This window comes from Notamacropus eugenii, chromosome 1 (genome assembly GCF_028372415.1).
Source record: "Notamacropus eugenii isolate mMacEug1 chromosome 1, mMacEug1.pri_v2, whole genome shotgun sequence".
Lineage (NCBI taxonomy): Eukaryota > Metazoa > Chordata > Mammalia > Diprotodontia > Macropodidae > Notamacropus > Notamacropus eugenii.
In genome coordinates, this window is record NC_092872.1 from 60,072,277 (window position 1) to 60,087,912 (window position 15,636).

Genomic DNA, 15,636 nt, shown 5'->3' on the forward strand with positions numbered 1-15,636 from the left:
TCAATATACATTTGTCAGACAGCATTTTTAGAATATATCTAGAGAAGACTTCTTTTTATGGAAAATCCAGTCAATCTTTCAAGTGAATTTTTTCTTTCCTTTTTCTATACTATTCTAAATCACCATCAATGTGAAAACATCTGGAAGTTTGGCATCATGAAGGTCACAATCTGGATAACTGACAGCTCCAGTTAATCCTGTCATGAAACGGAACCTCCTGGAGGGTAAAACATCCAGATGTATAGCCCTGGGTGGCTCAAATATCCTTATGGCTCATTCAGTTTTGTACTTTTTATCCAAATGTTTTGTTGACATATAACGAAGAGAGAAAATGATTGAGTCATATGAATTTACTTGGTAGACAAGCTGGGCTTAGGAAGGAAAAAAAATAAACATCTCATTTATTCCTAGATCCAGGAAAGGCTCAAGGAAGATGGGGGAAATCAATTAAAAGAGAGAGTGACTTTTCAGGAATATTAAATAACTAACAGGGCAGCTGAGTGGGATAGTAGCTAGAGCACAGGGCTAGGAGTCAGGAAGACCGAAGTTCAAATCCAATCTGTGTGACCCTGGGTAAGTCATTTAACCCTATTTGCCTCAGTTTCCTCATCTGAAAAATAAACAGGAGAAGGAAATGGCAAACCATTCCAGTATCTTCGCTAAGAAAACTCCAAATTGGGTCACAAAGAGTCAGACATGAAAGACTATTGAACAACAAATGACTAAGCCCTCTTAAAAACTTTCTGAAGTTAATATAACATTGACCATAAGAAATCTGGCTAAAATCCCAGGTTTTCAGCATGGATCATATAAGAAGATGCTCTCCACCCTCTTTAATATGCATATTTTCACCTCTTTCCTTCTAATGCTTCCTTTCCCACTCACAGAATTTTAGTTGAAATAAATGTTCTCTCTCTCTTCCTTGCCCCCTATTTCCCCTCTCTCTGTATTTTCCTTTCTCCTTCTTCCTCTGCCCTCTTCTCCTCTCTGCCCTCTTGCTTATATATAATATTCAACTTAGAATCAACTCTTTATCTCCCTCCCTGTTTCCCTGTCTTTTTCCCTCCCTCTCCCCCAATCCAATATCAGCATTGAGACCAACTCTCTTTTTCTCTTTTACTTTTTCTCATCTCCTCCTGCCTACCTCTGTCTATGTTATATGACTCTGAACAGAACACTCCCAGGACATGGCCATTCAGGGGATGGATGGACCAGTACATTGGCTTGATACCATAGGAATAATACCTGAGCAAGGTTGACCAAACCTGATAAAAGAAGATCTAAAAATCACATCAACTGGAAACTATATTATGGGTTAATAGCAGTAGGACAAGCAGCCAAAGCAGGGAAGAGTTCAGAGCATCTCAACAGAACTCATCGACAATAGGACTTACCATCATCACTATGACCCATCATCATTCCACAATTCTGTGACATTTTACAAAGCATTTTCCTAAAAACAACCCTGTGAAGTAGGTAGAACAGTTATTATTGTCTCTCTTTTATGGTTGCAGGAACTGATGCTTCGTGAGAGAAAGAAGTTAACAAGTTTTGTCCAAGGCCATATTCTGCTCTTGATCAACTTGGGCAACAGGCCCACTGTCAAGGTGTTTCACTTGAGAGACAAGGAATGTGCCGCTATTTTTATTTTATCATGTCCAATATATTGATTGGCTCTATCTACCAGCCCAGATACGAGCAAACACATTTACTTGCAGAACATTGCTACTCACTTTATACAACAGATGTGTTTGTGAAAAGTTGAAGAGAAATCATTTTTAAACAATTAACTTCTCTCTCAAACTAGAAGAGCTGGCTATTAAAAAGAATTTATTTGTGAAGTGAATTCTTCCATAAACAGAAATCACTTCCTAATTTATCCTGTAGAGCAAGTAGATGATACAGTGGATAGAGTTCTGGGTTTGGAGTCAGAAGACTCATCTTCCTGAGTTCAAATCTGGTCCCAGACACTTATTAGTTGTGTGATGTTTACTAGCAAGTCACTTAACATAGTTTGCCTCAGTTTCCTCATTTTTAAAAATGAGCTGGAGAAGGAAATGGCAAGCTACTCCAGTATCTTTGTGTAGAAAACCCTAAATTGGGTCATAAAGAGTCAACTACAACTGATAAGAATGACTGAAACAACAACAAATTGATCCTCTTTATTAAATTCAGATATTTATATGATAGATTTGCTTAAATTTCCTTCTGTAGCTTTCATTCTCAATATTGCAGATCATGGGAAATGGTACATAGGCATGGGTACGCTATGATGGTATTTGAGGAATTTTTTAATTTGTGAGAAGCCAAGTTAATGGATCCTTAGAAATGTGATTTAGATTGATGATGACTTGGAGGAACAATGTCAGGGCATCACCTTTGAGTGAAAAGGGGAAACTGCAAATGGAGTCTAGAGTAGGATGAGAAGCATCTTAATGGGTTCTTTTTCCCCTTGTTATGACAGGGGCTGGCTATGTGGCCAGGCAAAGTTAGTTCAAAAATGCACAATGGCTCCATGGATAGGAAAGAATTATTTTATAACAATCCTTTGTTTTATAATTTAGCAATTATCTACTCTACGATTCTGTTTAGTGCTTAAAAAAGGGGAGGCCATTTGAGAAACACAATTTCTGTATCCAGATGAGCTAATAGGGAGAACAAGTGTAAAGGTGGGGAGTTGAAAAAGGCTAGACAGTGAGTGGTGGCTTGCCATAGAGAAATACACAAGAAGTGTCCCCTTTCCCCCTCCAAGATCTTAGGAGGTGATCTAAGATATGGGGCAAAAGAGAGAGAAGATACTTCCCTACCCCCACCCCAGATGGGATGGAAACTAATTCATCTCTATCCCCAACAGCATCCTGTTTCTTCACAGCAAACAAAATTTTAAAGATCCATTGGTCTATTCTTTTGTAGCAGGAGATCGGAAGTCCTGTAATAGGTTGCATAGATGTAGGAGAAAAATGCTTAAATCACCAATTGACTTAAATCAAACAAATATTCAGAGCCAAAGCGTTTCATCCGACTTCAGGCTGAGCTCCAGTTCAATCTATGACCTTCTTTTGAGCAGAGATAAGGAGAGAACATTTTTTCAGTTGGGCTTTATCTACAGAACAGATATCTACACTGAAGCAACCAAATGTTATTCCACTGTGCCTAGTACTGGATACACTCTTCCTCTGAGTCACTTTCCCTCATTTGCTGCAGATGTTTAGATACAAAAACCTTCAGGCTATTTCCCTTTGCTTTATTCCAGGAAAATCCTGCAACAAGGAAAATAATTTGGGTTTTCCCTTGCAATGGCTTAAAAAATAACATTAAAAAATGACCAGATTTCCTTGCAAAGTGGTCATACCTTTTATCCCAGTTTTTCATCACTTAAATAAGAGTTTCACCATTTTTTCATATGAAAGAAAGTAGTCAGAGCCAGCAGTGGGAGGCAGATAAAAAAAAAAAAGCAAAGAAATGCAAGGGCACTGAGGAGAGATAGGGGGCAGGGAGGAGATGGGGGTGAAAGAGAAACACAAGTTCTGCTCAGGAAATATTTGCAAATATTTATCTATTCTATTCAGCCCCAAATGAAAGTGTGGCCATTATGTAACTGACCACAATTACTTGAGTCAGTAGATCATAGAATGCCAAAATGGTAGACCTCAAAGGGTCTTAAAAAATAGAACATCAGAGCTGGAAAGGGGAATAAGACTGTTTTGTTCATTCCATTCATTTTATAAATAAGGAATCTGAGACCAGAGAGAGACAAAGAGACTTGTTCAAGAGCACACTTGGGCCTAAAACTCAAGTATTTTGATTCCCAATTTACCACATTGTTTTGTTGTTTCTGCTGGGTCTATGATTCCATTGCTGTAAGGCAATGATCTCACATTCAAACAGAAGCAGATCCCTGTGAGACAGAGGTGGACTTAGAAAACCTTAGAAAACTACAAATTGACATTATCTATGTTGTATTATATTTAAAAAAAAAACAAACATTTCCCAATTACATTTTAACCTGATTTGGGCCAAACTTGAAAATTCTGAAGGCTTCTTGTGGACTGGTACTGAGTGTTTGACATCTCTGAGGAGGGAATGACCGCTTGGGATACACTAAAAGGTTTAGTGATTTTCCTATGGTAACAGCCAGAATCTGTCAGGGGCAAGACCTTAACCCAGGTGTCCCTGAGTCAATTTTCATTTAATAACAAGCTATGGATATATTACTATTCACTACGAAGGATATTACTAGTTCCCTATATTATTCTATACAAGGACTAATCAGGAAGCAGGGTCTATCCATGTGTTTTGTCATCTGCCCTGTCTTATGGTCTGGCTACTTTCTCTGTCCCTTGTAAACTACCCCTTCTAATCTCCTTGCCCTTGTCCTGATCAACCCTGCCTCCAAAAGTGATATGACTAGAGATCATTCCCCACCACAGGCTCCCCAAATCCTTACCCTTCAGGGGAAAAAATTCACTCTGCTTTGAAATTCTGCTCTCAGGTTGGTCAGTCCTGAATGATGGGAGATTACAAACTCATCTAACCTACTACCCATAGTCAGTCACAGTCTATGTTTCATATTCTATCAGGTCACTTACCAGGAAACCAGGACTTACTTTGGCATCTTGCCATATACCTTGCCAGTACATGATAAGCCCTAGTATATCCTACTTTCTACCTCTGGCTAGGGGAAAGGAATTAAACCAATATTATCTTTGCTCTTCAAAAGGGCATGACAATCTACTACTCTATAGCTCTGCTCACAATCTCTGTGATTCCTCAAAAAATATTTTCTTCTTTGGCTAACATTATGGTTCCTCCCCTCCTGTTAGAACATAAACTCCTTGAGGGCAGGAACTATCTCACTTTTTTATATGTATCTTCAACATCTAACATAGTGTATTATATGTAGTAGGTGTTCAATAATTTTTTTCATTCATTCACCCTCCTTCAATGCCTCATTGTAGCATAGATGTGACCCCCAGATTCATAAATGTTTCAAGAATAAACTGATAGGTCCTTCTTACCGGTCTGGAAGGACTGTGAATGGGAGTCTCCCAGTGAATCGTACAAGGTCATCACGTGAAAACCAAGGAGCAACCTTCAGCAGGGCTCATCAGAAAGTGATTTCTAACCACAATCACTCATGAAGACCATCTGCTAAGGTATGGGAGTTTGTTGTTCTCTCATGGGGGAAAAGAATGTCCAAACTGACAAAATCCCAGTTCCTTTGAGACAGTGAAGAATGCCCACAGTCAGGGATGAGACACTAAATGGTTAACAACCAGCTCTCCAAAAGGTTAAAAAAAAGTATACTGGACAGTTTTCAGTTTAATCTGCATGAACATTTTCTCCATCACTGAAGTCTAGACAGTCAACAAAAACAATAAATCAAGCTTTGATTTGTAGCATTTGCCAAGGTATAAATGTTCATATTGAAAATTTAGCAGGAATTCATGCCCCTCTCTAGCACTACAGATTAATAGACTCATACTGTCAGAAGGGACCCTGAAAATCATTTAGGCTAAACCCCTTGTTCTACAGAACAGGGATCAGAATCCCACAGAGGTGGTGATTTGACCTGGGTCCCATAGCAAGGTAATTAGAAAGGATATTTACAAGGAATAGGGAAAATAGCAGGACCACAGGACTACGAAAACTGGGCTCCTGTCCTAATTTGCCACTAACTTGCTGGCAACCTTGGGCAAATTAGTCATTTGTCCTGTGTCCGAAATGAGGACAATGACAAGGAATGGTGAATAAAGAGCTGGAGAGTCAGGAAGATCTAGATTTAAGTCCAAGCTCTGATACCTACTGGCTGTGGGACCCTAGTCAAATCAGTTAACCTTCTTGCCCCAGGTAACTCTCCAGATTGCAATTTTCAGAGCAGTGGTTGATTTGCACTGGGAAACAGAGTTTTCTCCATGGGAATTCCCCAATTCAGTGAAATCACAGTTGCCATGCACCCTTAAAAATTTAGGGAGATAGAGCAGATTATTGAAAAGATTCTTGTTTGCACTAACATCCTATGTTCTATGGTGCCTTCCACTGGAACATCCTATGTTCCAAGGTTCCTTCTAGTTCTAACACTGTTTGAGAGTCCTTTCTAGATTTAATAGTTAATTTATTTGCCTGCTGAACTCATTGGGGGCAACAAAACCCATTTTTCTTGTTTAAATCCTATATCATAAGCTCCCAGAATCAAAATTTCGGAGCCAGCAGGCATGCCCAAAAGGTCTGAAAATGATTCATCAAGTATTTTGGCATATACTCTGGCCTCCAATTCTCATCAATGAGGCTAGAAGTTAACAAAAGAGAAGTGCTCTGTTTGGTCTCTTTCCTGGCAGCCTTCAAATGGCTAACCTGGCCAGGAGTGGCTGAATTATCATGGATCTTAAAGCAAGGATTGGAAGGAACCTCAGAGAATGTCTAGTCCAACCCTTGTTTTACAGAAGAGGAAACTTGGTCTCAGAGAAGCAAAGTGATTTGTCTAAGGTCACACAGCTCATAATGGCAGAAGAGGGATTTGACCCTCGATCTGCTGACTTTGGATTGCCATGCTATTCCCCCTCCTTGCTCTGTTGCCAAATCCCAAGTACCTCATTCAGAGAGCAGGTTGCACTGTTGTTCAGGTTGGGGAAGAGTGAGGAGACAGATATCATTCAAGCTTTCCTTCAGAGCATTCTGCAAACAATTCCTCATGCTCTCAGATAATCAGAGGGACTCAGGTGGCAGGATTGAGCATGTGGGGATACACTGGGGTCTGTGCCATCTTCAGTGGAGGTGAACCTCATTTTATGGTCCTTAATAAGAGACCGTGGCTCTGGGGGACCTCAGCATCAGAGATAGAAATTAAAATGGCATACATCCTGCTGTGAAAGCAGTCAGGAAAATGAATAGACCTATTGAGCAGAGGCTTCTTAGACCTACTGTGCTCATCTTCTGGATGGCAACAAGTGACAGTAATTGCAGGCTTTGGACAGAGTCTCATAGGGGACTGAAAGCAACCCATAATCAAGGTTTCTTTGAGGTCCTGGCTCCAGAAGCCAGTGTCAAACTGAATTATTCATACTCACTCTCCTCCTTAGCTACCTCTTACACAGCTACCAATGGGCTCCTACTGTGTAATTAGCAGGAGGGTGAGGAATTCTGGATGCGCACTCTAGCACAAAGAAGATGACAAACATATCACCTATTAAGTCCTTTTGGGCTGGATCAATTGTCCTCTTTACGGCATCCTGGGGAAGAATGATCTACAGTTTGACCACTTCTAAAAATAATGCTAGGTCACAAACCTGAAGGCTATTACAAACCCTAGTGTACCCATTTCACAGATGAAGGAACTGAGGCACAGGGAGGTCTAATGACTTGCTTGCTAGAACCTATCAGCTCAGTAAGTGACAGAGACAAAGCCTGAAACATCCTAGGCCATTGTCCTTTTCATTACACTATGTATCTAACAATAGTAATGCAAGTTCGAATAGCACTTTACAAAATGTTTTATATCTATTATCTCATTTAGTCATCCCAACAATTCTGGAAGGCTTCAGTACAAGGATTGTTGTCTCCATTTTACAGATGAAAAGACAGAAGTTAAGAGGTAAAAATGACCTGCCTACCGTCACATAGCTAAGAGCAGGACTTGAACTCAGGTCTTTGTATTGCCAAGGCAATATTCAGAACTATGCTGGCATAGTCACAGTCGCCGTTGGTGCTATGAATATTGCATTGGCTATACTTCAGTCCCATTTCCTTAAATTGTGTTCACTCTCTTCTACTATAGCTCCTTCATTCAATAAACATTTATTAAATGTCTGCTATGTTCCAGACACTGCGTTAAGTGAGGGATCACACAGCTAAGGGAAATTCATCATAATTTCCCCCAAACCCATTCTTCCTCCAAATTTCTCTGTTTTGTTGAGGGCAGTCATATAGGTTCTCAACTGTGAAGTCAACTCAGTTTTCCTCTTTGGCCCCACCATTCATATCTCTCCAGACACCAAATTTTGCCAACTCTACTTCCACACCATCTTTCAAATCTATTCCCCTCTTTCTAATCATGTTACCCCAGTTCAGGTACTTATCACCTTTCACTGGGAGCACTGCAATCACCTCCTAGACCGTCTCCCTGTCCCAAATTCTCTTTCTTCTCCAAATCTATTGGCTGCACAGCTACCAAGTCAATGTTCCCCAAATTCGTTTGCTCAAAAATCTTCAAGGCTCTTCTCGGGGAGTGGGGAAGGAGGGAGAGGGAGGGGAGAAAATCTAAGATATATGGAAGTGATTGTAGAACACTGAAAACAAATAAAATAATTATAAAAAAATCTTCAAGGCTCTCTATTATATTTAGGATCTATCTCAGCCTAGCTGGTGTACTAGCTATTACTGAGGTCAATTCCATCTCTGCACCTTTGTACCACTTTGCTAGGAGCTCCTTCCTTGTCTCTGCTGGATTTGAATTCCTAACTTCCTCTTGGACTCAGCTATCCTGCTACCTTCTGGGTGAAACATTTCTTGCTTTTTCCAGGACACTGTGCTCTCTCTGTCCTCCAGTATTTCTTTATCCACGTATACCTTCCCTCCTTCAGCTCAGATGAGAGTGCCATGAAGTTTAAGATTACCTCATTCCTTTCTTTCCCCAGCATCTAGCACAATGCTCAAACATGGTAAGTGCTTAATTGAATTAACCATTTAACTTAATTAAGCATGCTAAGGGTTTGTTAAATTGGATTGTTTGTAGAGCACTTATATTTTCAAAGTGCTTTATTCAGTTAATTCTCCCAACTGCAATGTTTCCTTATTCCCATTTTATAGATGAGAAAAAATGAGGCTCAGAAGGTTTAAAGACGTGTGCAAAGTCATTAGTGAACGTTTTGAATCAAGATTCAAACCCAGGATGTTCCATTTCCAAGTCCAGTGTTTTTCCGCTATACTAAGTGGCTTGTTCCTCTTCCACACTTACAGAATTTAAGAAAAAAAAAAGACTGAAAGAATCTCAATCTTCCCTCTTCCTTACTTTAATCCCTAGGCTTGAGAGGGAAAGAGAAAGACTACATGTAATATGCAATCATTATGTCCTCTTAGCTGTGGCTTTTGAAAAAATAAAAGCATTTCTCACCATCCATCAACACCAGCTTTCTGCAGTTCTGAGATCCCAAAGGACAAGGACCCCATGAAGTCATTCCTGCTAGTCAGATCCCAGTCCCAAATCTCCACAGAAAGTCGTCTGTCTTTGTCAGCTTCTTTCAGTTGACTACAAAGAAAAAAAAAAGATTTCCAGAAAACATAGTTTTACATTATGAAGATAACAATTCTAATAACTTACATATCTCTAGGGCTTTAGGCTTACAAAGTACTCTCTCACAATCACCATAGTGAGGCAATTACAGTTCTCCCCATTTTATAGACAGGATAGTTGAGAAATCAGAGAGAGATGAGATGACTAGCCAAGTGCTAATAAGTGACAGAAGTTCTTTCTTGACATTTTCCAGGCAAGTTATAAAGAACAAGAAAAATACGTACAGAAACTTTTTTAATGGGCTTCTCACCCATCTATTAAGACCCTCATCTTCCACAGCCTCTTATCTCCTAGAGTTTTGAGTGAACTTGGAATATACTACTGGCTGCCAGGAATGATACAAAGGGAGGATTACATGGGCATATTACTGAATTATAGATTAGATGGTTTCTAGACAAATGCATCATTCCTGGTTAGAGAAATTATAAACCAATCAAGAGTAGAATAGGAAGAAAGCTGGACTTGGACTCAGGATTTGAGTTCAAATGCTGGTTCTAGTACCTCCTATGGTTTATCATCTTGGATAATTTTCATAGGATTTCAATCTATAAACAGACCTTAGTGATCAACTCACTCCAACTCTGTACAGTTCCCCAACCTGTTAAATAATAAAACTGAATTAAATAATCTCTAAAGTCTTTTTCAATTCTGAATTTGTAATGCTAATATGAACCTGGGAATGTGGGGGGAGAGAGGGAGGACCTTGCAAATGTGGTTGACTCATTATGTATGGAAGGTAACCAAGGAAGGCTGTTTTAAAGGAGAAGAGGAACCAGGGTAAGATTTAGGCAAAGTAAAGGAACAGAAACAAAGAACAAGGTGTATATATGAATAGAAAGCTGGCTTGAGAGTCAGAAAGATCTGAGTTCACGTTTTGCTTCTGATATATAACTGGCTATGTGACCCTGAGTAAGTCACTGAACTTCTCACTGCTCTACGTGGCTCCTATGAATTGAAGAGAAGGTGCCAACCTATATTGATAGAAGATCCTTGCCAAGAACTCCTTCCACCAAAGAAGTCACAGGTTTCATTCTTTCATTCTAATCCTTATCTTTCCAGAAAAAAGGACAAATGGAGTATCTCTCCTAAAGCATTATGGCAGTGGCAAAGCAGATGAGATTGGAAATAATTATCCCAGGAATTTGTGTTGGCCATTTATGGAACTATTAAAGAATATTTATTTTTAAATTTTATAATATTATAATCTGTATTTGTTTCATGTGAGCTTTTCAGATTGTCATTACAGAAACACAATGTCCAGAGCAAAGAAAATGATCGCCCCAATTCTCTACCCTGTCCTAGCCAGACCATACTTAAAGCACTGGGTCTGGTTCTAAAAATTATGAGTAGGGTGAACAGTAACAAAATGGCTCATGTCCAGAAGGGATGGGGGCTTTGTTTTGTTTTGCTTTTTAAAAGTATTAATCAAATTCAGTGTGATATGCATCCAAAAATGTGAACGTGATCCTAGGCTAAATGAGCAAAAATACTGCAAGTAGAACAGGGGAGATGAATGTACCACTGTATTATACCTGGTTAGATCACATAGCTGGAGTATTATGTTCAATTCTAAGCAGCAGATATTGGAAAGAGCTTGACATTCTGGAAAGCATTCAGGTGAGGGTTATAAGAACGGTTAAAGACCTGGAGATCTTAGTTCAAGCCCTCATCCCTTCTGGTCTGTAATAATTTGCTACCAGTCTATACCCTCTCAGGACAACATTCCACTTCCTTTGCTGTTCAGCTGTTTTTCAGTCATGTCAGACTCTTCATCACCCCATTTGGGGTTTTCTGGCAAAAATACTGAAGTGGTTTGCCATTTCCTTCTTTAGCTCAATTTACAAATGAGAAAACTGAGGCAAACAGAGTTAAATGAGTCCAGAGTCACACAGCTAGTAAGTACCTAAGGCCAGATTTGAACTCAGGAAGAGGAGACTTAGTGACTCTAGGGCCAGCATTCTGTCCACTGCGCCCCATAGCTGTCCTTCTATTTACTTGACATGTCCCCAAACACAAGACTGACCATACCATTCCCCTACTCAAAAATTTTCATCGTTCTCTCAACCATAAGATAAAATGTAAAGTGCTAGTTTGAGACCATGAGTAAATTTCATAAAATTTAGAGCTATAGAGGGATCTTAGTGACCAACTCATTTAAACTCTGTAGATTTTAGTTTCCTATCTATAAAATGAGGAAGTTGAATTAGGGGGGAGGGGAAGGAAGGAAAGGGAAGGGAATGGGAGAGAGGAGAAGGAGAGAAAAGAGATAAGGTAAAAGAGGCCCCCCCCAACTCTCTCAGTGACCTGAGCCTACCAACCCACCCAACTAAAATTATGATACTTACAACTTAAATGTCTCATTCCACTCAGGATTGAGGGAACACTTGATGGTTTTGGTCTTCTGTTTGCTTTCACTCTTGGGATCAGGGATGAGTTTCAGTTTTACATAAGGATCTGATAAACCATTAGGATCCATAGGTACTAGATTTTTTGCATCTCTTACTGAAAAAAAAAGAAAAAGAGAGAAAATTTGGATCTGACACAGAAAACACAACACAAAAACATTTCAAATAAAAAAAAACCTTGAAGAATATAGTGCTTTTTAAAAGAATGCTTTACTACATCACTTTTGCTTTGTGTCCCTTAATAGAATTTAAAAGTATGTCTATATTCATTTCTATACATATAAATGTTGTCTCTCTAAAAAAAATAAAGTTCTTGAGGGTACAGCCTTTTTTTTTGCCAGTGTATACCTAGGATAGTGCCAATTGTGTAGTAAAAGAGCTTAATAAATGCTTATTGATTGCCTTAATTATTCTTGGAACAGTTAGGAGCAAATACCACAAGATATTCTAGGGAATATGGCATGAAAGAAGCCTTCTGGGGGCTGGAGGGGTGATTTGGGTTGAAACCAAGAGATGGACACTGTTCTGTGAATAAAGACAAAAACCCCTAGAACACTAGCTCTCATGTATGGAGGTTGCAGGACTCTACAACGCCTTGGTGGAGAGCACACAGATGTTTTGAGAGAGAAGGAAGTGGATAAAAAGGTTTTGAACCTCCCCCAGTCCCCTCAAACAAACCCCTCAAAGAAAGCAGAATGTTACACCTCAAAGGAATCTTAGGAGACATAGTTCAGTTCCTTCATTTTGTAAAGGAGGAAGCTGAGACTTCAGAAAGAAGTCATTTGGGCAAGTTAACAGAGAAAGGCTTATTCAATTCTTACTGAAACTGAGGCTGAGTTGACATGGAGTCAAATCTCATAGAGTCTCATATTATGATGTTAGATGGCATAGTGGCTAGAGCATCAGACCTGGAGTCAGGAAAACGTGAGTTCATATCATGCCTCAGACACTTAATAGTTGTGTGACCCATTTAAGTCACATAATCTCTCTCAGCCTCAGTTTTCCTCATCTGTAAAATGAGGATAATAATAGCACCTATTCCCAGGGCCCGTGTGAGGATCAAATGCGATAAGATGCATAGCGCATTTCACAAACCTTAAAGAACTATGTAAATGCATTTATTATCATCATCATCATCATAATTATTATTATATCTAGGAGGAAACTTCAAGATCACTTCATCTAAATCCCTTATTTTATAGATGAAGGTAAAGAAGTCAAGTGTAAGAACTAGGTTTTCCTAGAGCACCTGGTTTCCTGGCTTTCCAGTCCAGCACTCTTTCAACCAGAACACTCAAATTTGACCTTTCGAGATATGGCTGAGGCTCCCTTCTTGGGTACTGGCCTTTCCTGATAACTAGTCCTTGGTCTCATGACCCAGGACAAATAGCTGAATGGGAAAGAAGATATGTCCTCCATCCTTCTGTGACTCCATCTGACCCCAAGTTCACCTACCCCAAGTTGCCTACTCTAGGTGGCAATAAGGGTGTTGAGAGTAGGAGGGATTTAGGACCGCCACCAGACTGTGGCACAGTGTGGTAAGTGTAATGATAATTTAAATGGGAAGATCTTTCCCATTCATTAATAGACCCATGAGATCTGCCTGGATCACATGGAAATCGGAGTCACATGGAGCCTGTGGTAGAAGGAGTTCACTGAACAGGTGGAACAGGAAGTGAGTCAGAGAAGTCAGAGATGGAAAAGAGAGAGCAGGCAGCTACTAGCATGAGCAAGAGAGATTGTTTCTGAGTTTGCTTAAGGGAGCCTGTTTGTGATTTGTTCAAAGGAGCTGGTTTGTGGGAAGCCTAACAGAAGGAAGGTTTGGGGATGGTAGAGCCTCCTGCAACATTATTGTGTATAGATTTCTTTGCTGCTATGATGGATTTGGCTTTCTATTATTGGGATTTGACTTTCTGGTGTTTGAATAAATGCTTTGGTTTTGTCTTTCAGGTGGAGAGTCTGTTATAATTTTGAGATTCAGAACTGTGCTGACATATTCATGACTACTGTAGACATTGTGAATATCACATTGGTGCTACAGTGAGGTACAGGCATCAGATTGTCCAAATACTCACTGGCCACATCCAGTCGCTTGGGCTCTAAATGCATCACTTGAAGTGCCAACCAAGCTTGGTCTAGGCCTCCCTCCTTATTCATAAGCTGGGCCAGAGTTCCAATCCTGACAGCCTTAGACTACAACCTCTCTCTCTCCTTACCTGAGGAAATCTATCAGAGTAAAGGCCAAATCATGTTCTCCTCCCACCCCTGCTAGTATCATACTGTCATTGAGTTTGACCCCAAGTATTATCCTAAGAGTATTTCAAGTTCTCTTAGCATTTCTCCTAATTTCCTATCCTAGGGCAGATTTTCCAAGATCAGAAAGACCAATTTCCCAGGCCCTAGTTTTGCTTCTATACAAACAGACCCTCTTGTTACCATTATATCAGTGGGGCTGACAGAATATCTAGACCAGTAGTGATATGACACACCCATGGCAGTCCATTTGTCATTCCACACACACATATGCAGACACACATCCCAATTCAAGGAGGAAAAAATGTATCTTCAGCTCAGGGAAAACATGAGAAATAGCCCTTTCTCCTTAAGGACTCACTATCTAAGGAAGACTAAAAAGCCTGTTTGTAGATGTGGAGCATAAGAATGTATCTCCGAAAACCAAGATTAATTACTACCAGCAATGCTTGATATATCAGGAAGCAGCAAGTAGGGAGATTCACATGGACTCTATGTATGTATCAAATATATATCAAACACATGTGATAGTATCAATAAATGGATGGTACCTATATATGTTGTGAGCTGTATTTCTGGCATTATGTATAGCATTCCGAGTCTGCATCCTCTATGTGTGATGTAGATGGTACATGCACAGTGTGCATACTATCCCTAGAGATTTATTCAGTTACTTCTGTCATGTCTGACTCTTCATGACCCATTTGTGGTTTTCTTGGCAAAGATACTGGAGTGGTTTGCTATTTCCTTCTCTAGCTCATTTTACAGATGAGGAAACTGACGCAAACAGGGGTAAGTGACATGCCCAGGGTTACACACCTAGTAAGTGTCTGAGGCTGGATTTGAGCTCCTCTCTTCCCAACGCCTAAGCTCTATTCACTGAGCCACCTAGCTGCCTATTCACAGGGAGTGCATGCACTATGTGTCTGTTTCATTTAAATATAATATTACTGAAAGGTCTGTATTCTGTGTAGTATGTTTGAGAAGTATCTATGTGCCATATATACATAACGTGCATCTTGCTAGGTGCAGATTGCCTAACAAGGAAAAAGAACCCATTAAGGTGCATTTAGACTCAATTTGCAGATTCTCCTTTCAATTTGTATTTTTCCTGACATTGTTCCCCCAGCCATCATTAGCGTACCACAGCTAGCTGGTACAATATATAGAGCCTAGGACCTGCAGGAAGACCTGAGTTCAAATCTGGTCTCAGACACTTAATATCTATAAGACCTCAGACAAGTCACTTAAACTCTGTTTGTCTCATCTGTAAAATAGGGATAATTTTGGAACTTCATCTATAACACAGGGATAATAATAGTATCTGCCTGCCAAGGTTGTTGTGAAGATCAAATGATTTAACATATGTAAAGTGCTTTGCAAACCTTAAAGTGCTATGCAAATGCCAGTTATTATTAAAGTATATTATTTAAGTACACAGTGTTCATTGTGTGCTTGATAAAGGATATGGTCATATGTATGTCTACCAGTCACTATGTCTAAAGCCTGAACAAAATACCAAAAACGGCTAAGGCACCTAATTTTATAAATAACGGTAACAATTTACAGTTATATAATTCTACTTTCTTCTCATAGATATTCAAATAGACTTATGGGGTAGGCAACGCAAGCATTATCATAATCCCAGTTGTAAAAAGAAGGAAATGGAAGCTCAGTAAAATGAAATTA

At 39.6% G+C, this 15,636-nt stretch overlaps 1 protein-coding gene across 3 annotated transcripts in view; it reads right to left on the bottom strand.

The window, feature by feature from the left end:
* Positions 1 to 15,636, bottom strand: part of PRKCB (protein kinase C beta) — a 619,385-nt gene that overhangs the window by 258,872 nt on the left and 344,877 nt on the right. For all 3 annotated transcript variants that reach the window (XM_072603854.1, XM_072603845.1, XM_072603861.1), the window contains exons 6-7: positions 11,635 to 11,791; positions 9,110 to 9,244 (exon numbers count right to left, since the gene is read on the bottom strand). In XM_072603854.1, coding sequence (XP_072459955.1) covers positions 9,110 to 9,244; positions 11,635 to 11,791 — 292 coding nt within the window. The remainder of the gene's footprint in view (positions 1 to 9,109; positions 9,245 to 11,634; positions 11,792 to 15,636) is intronic.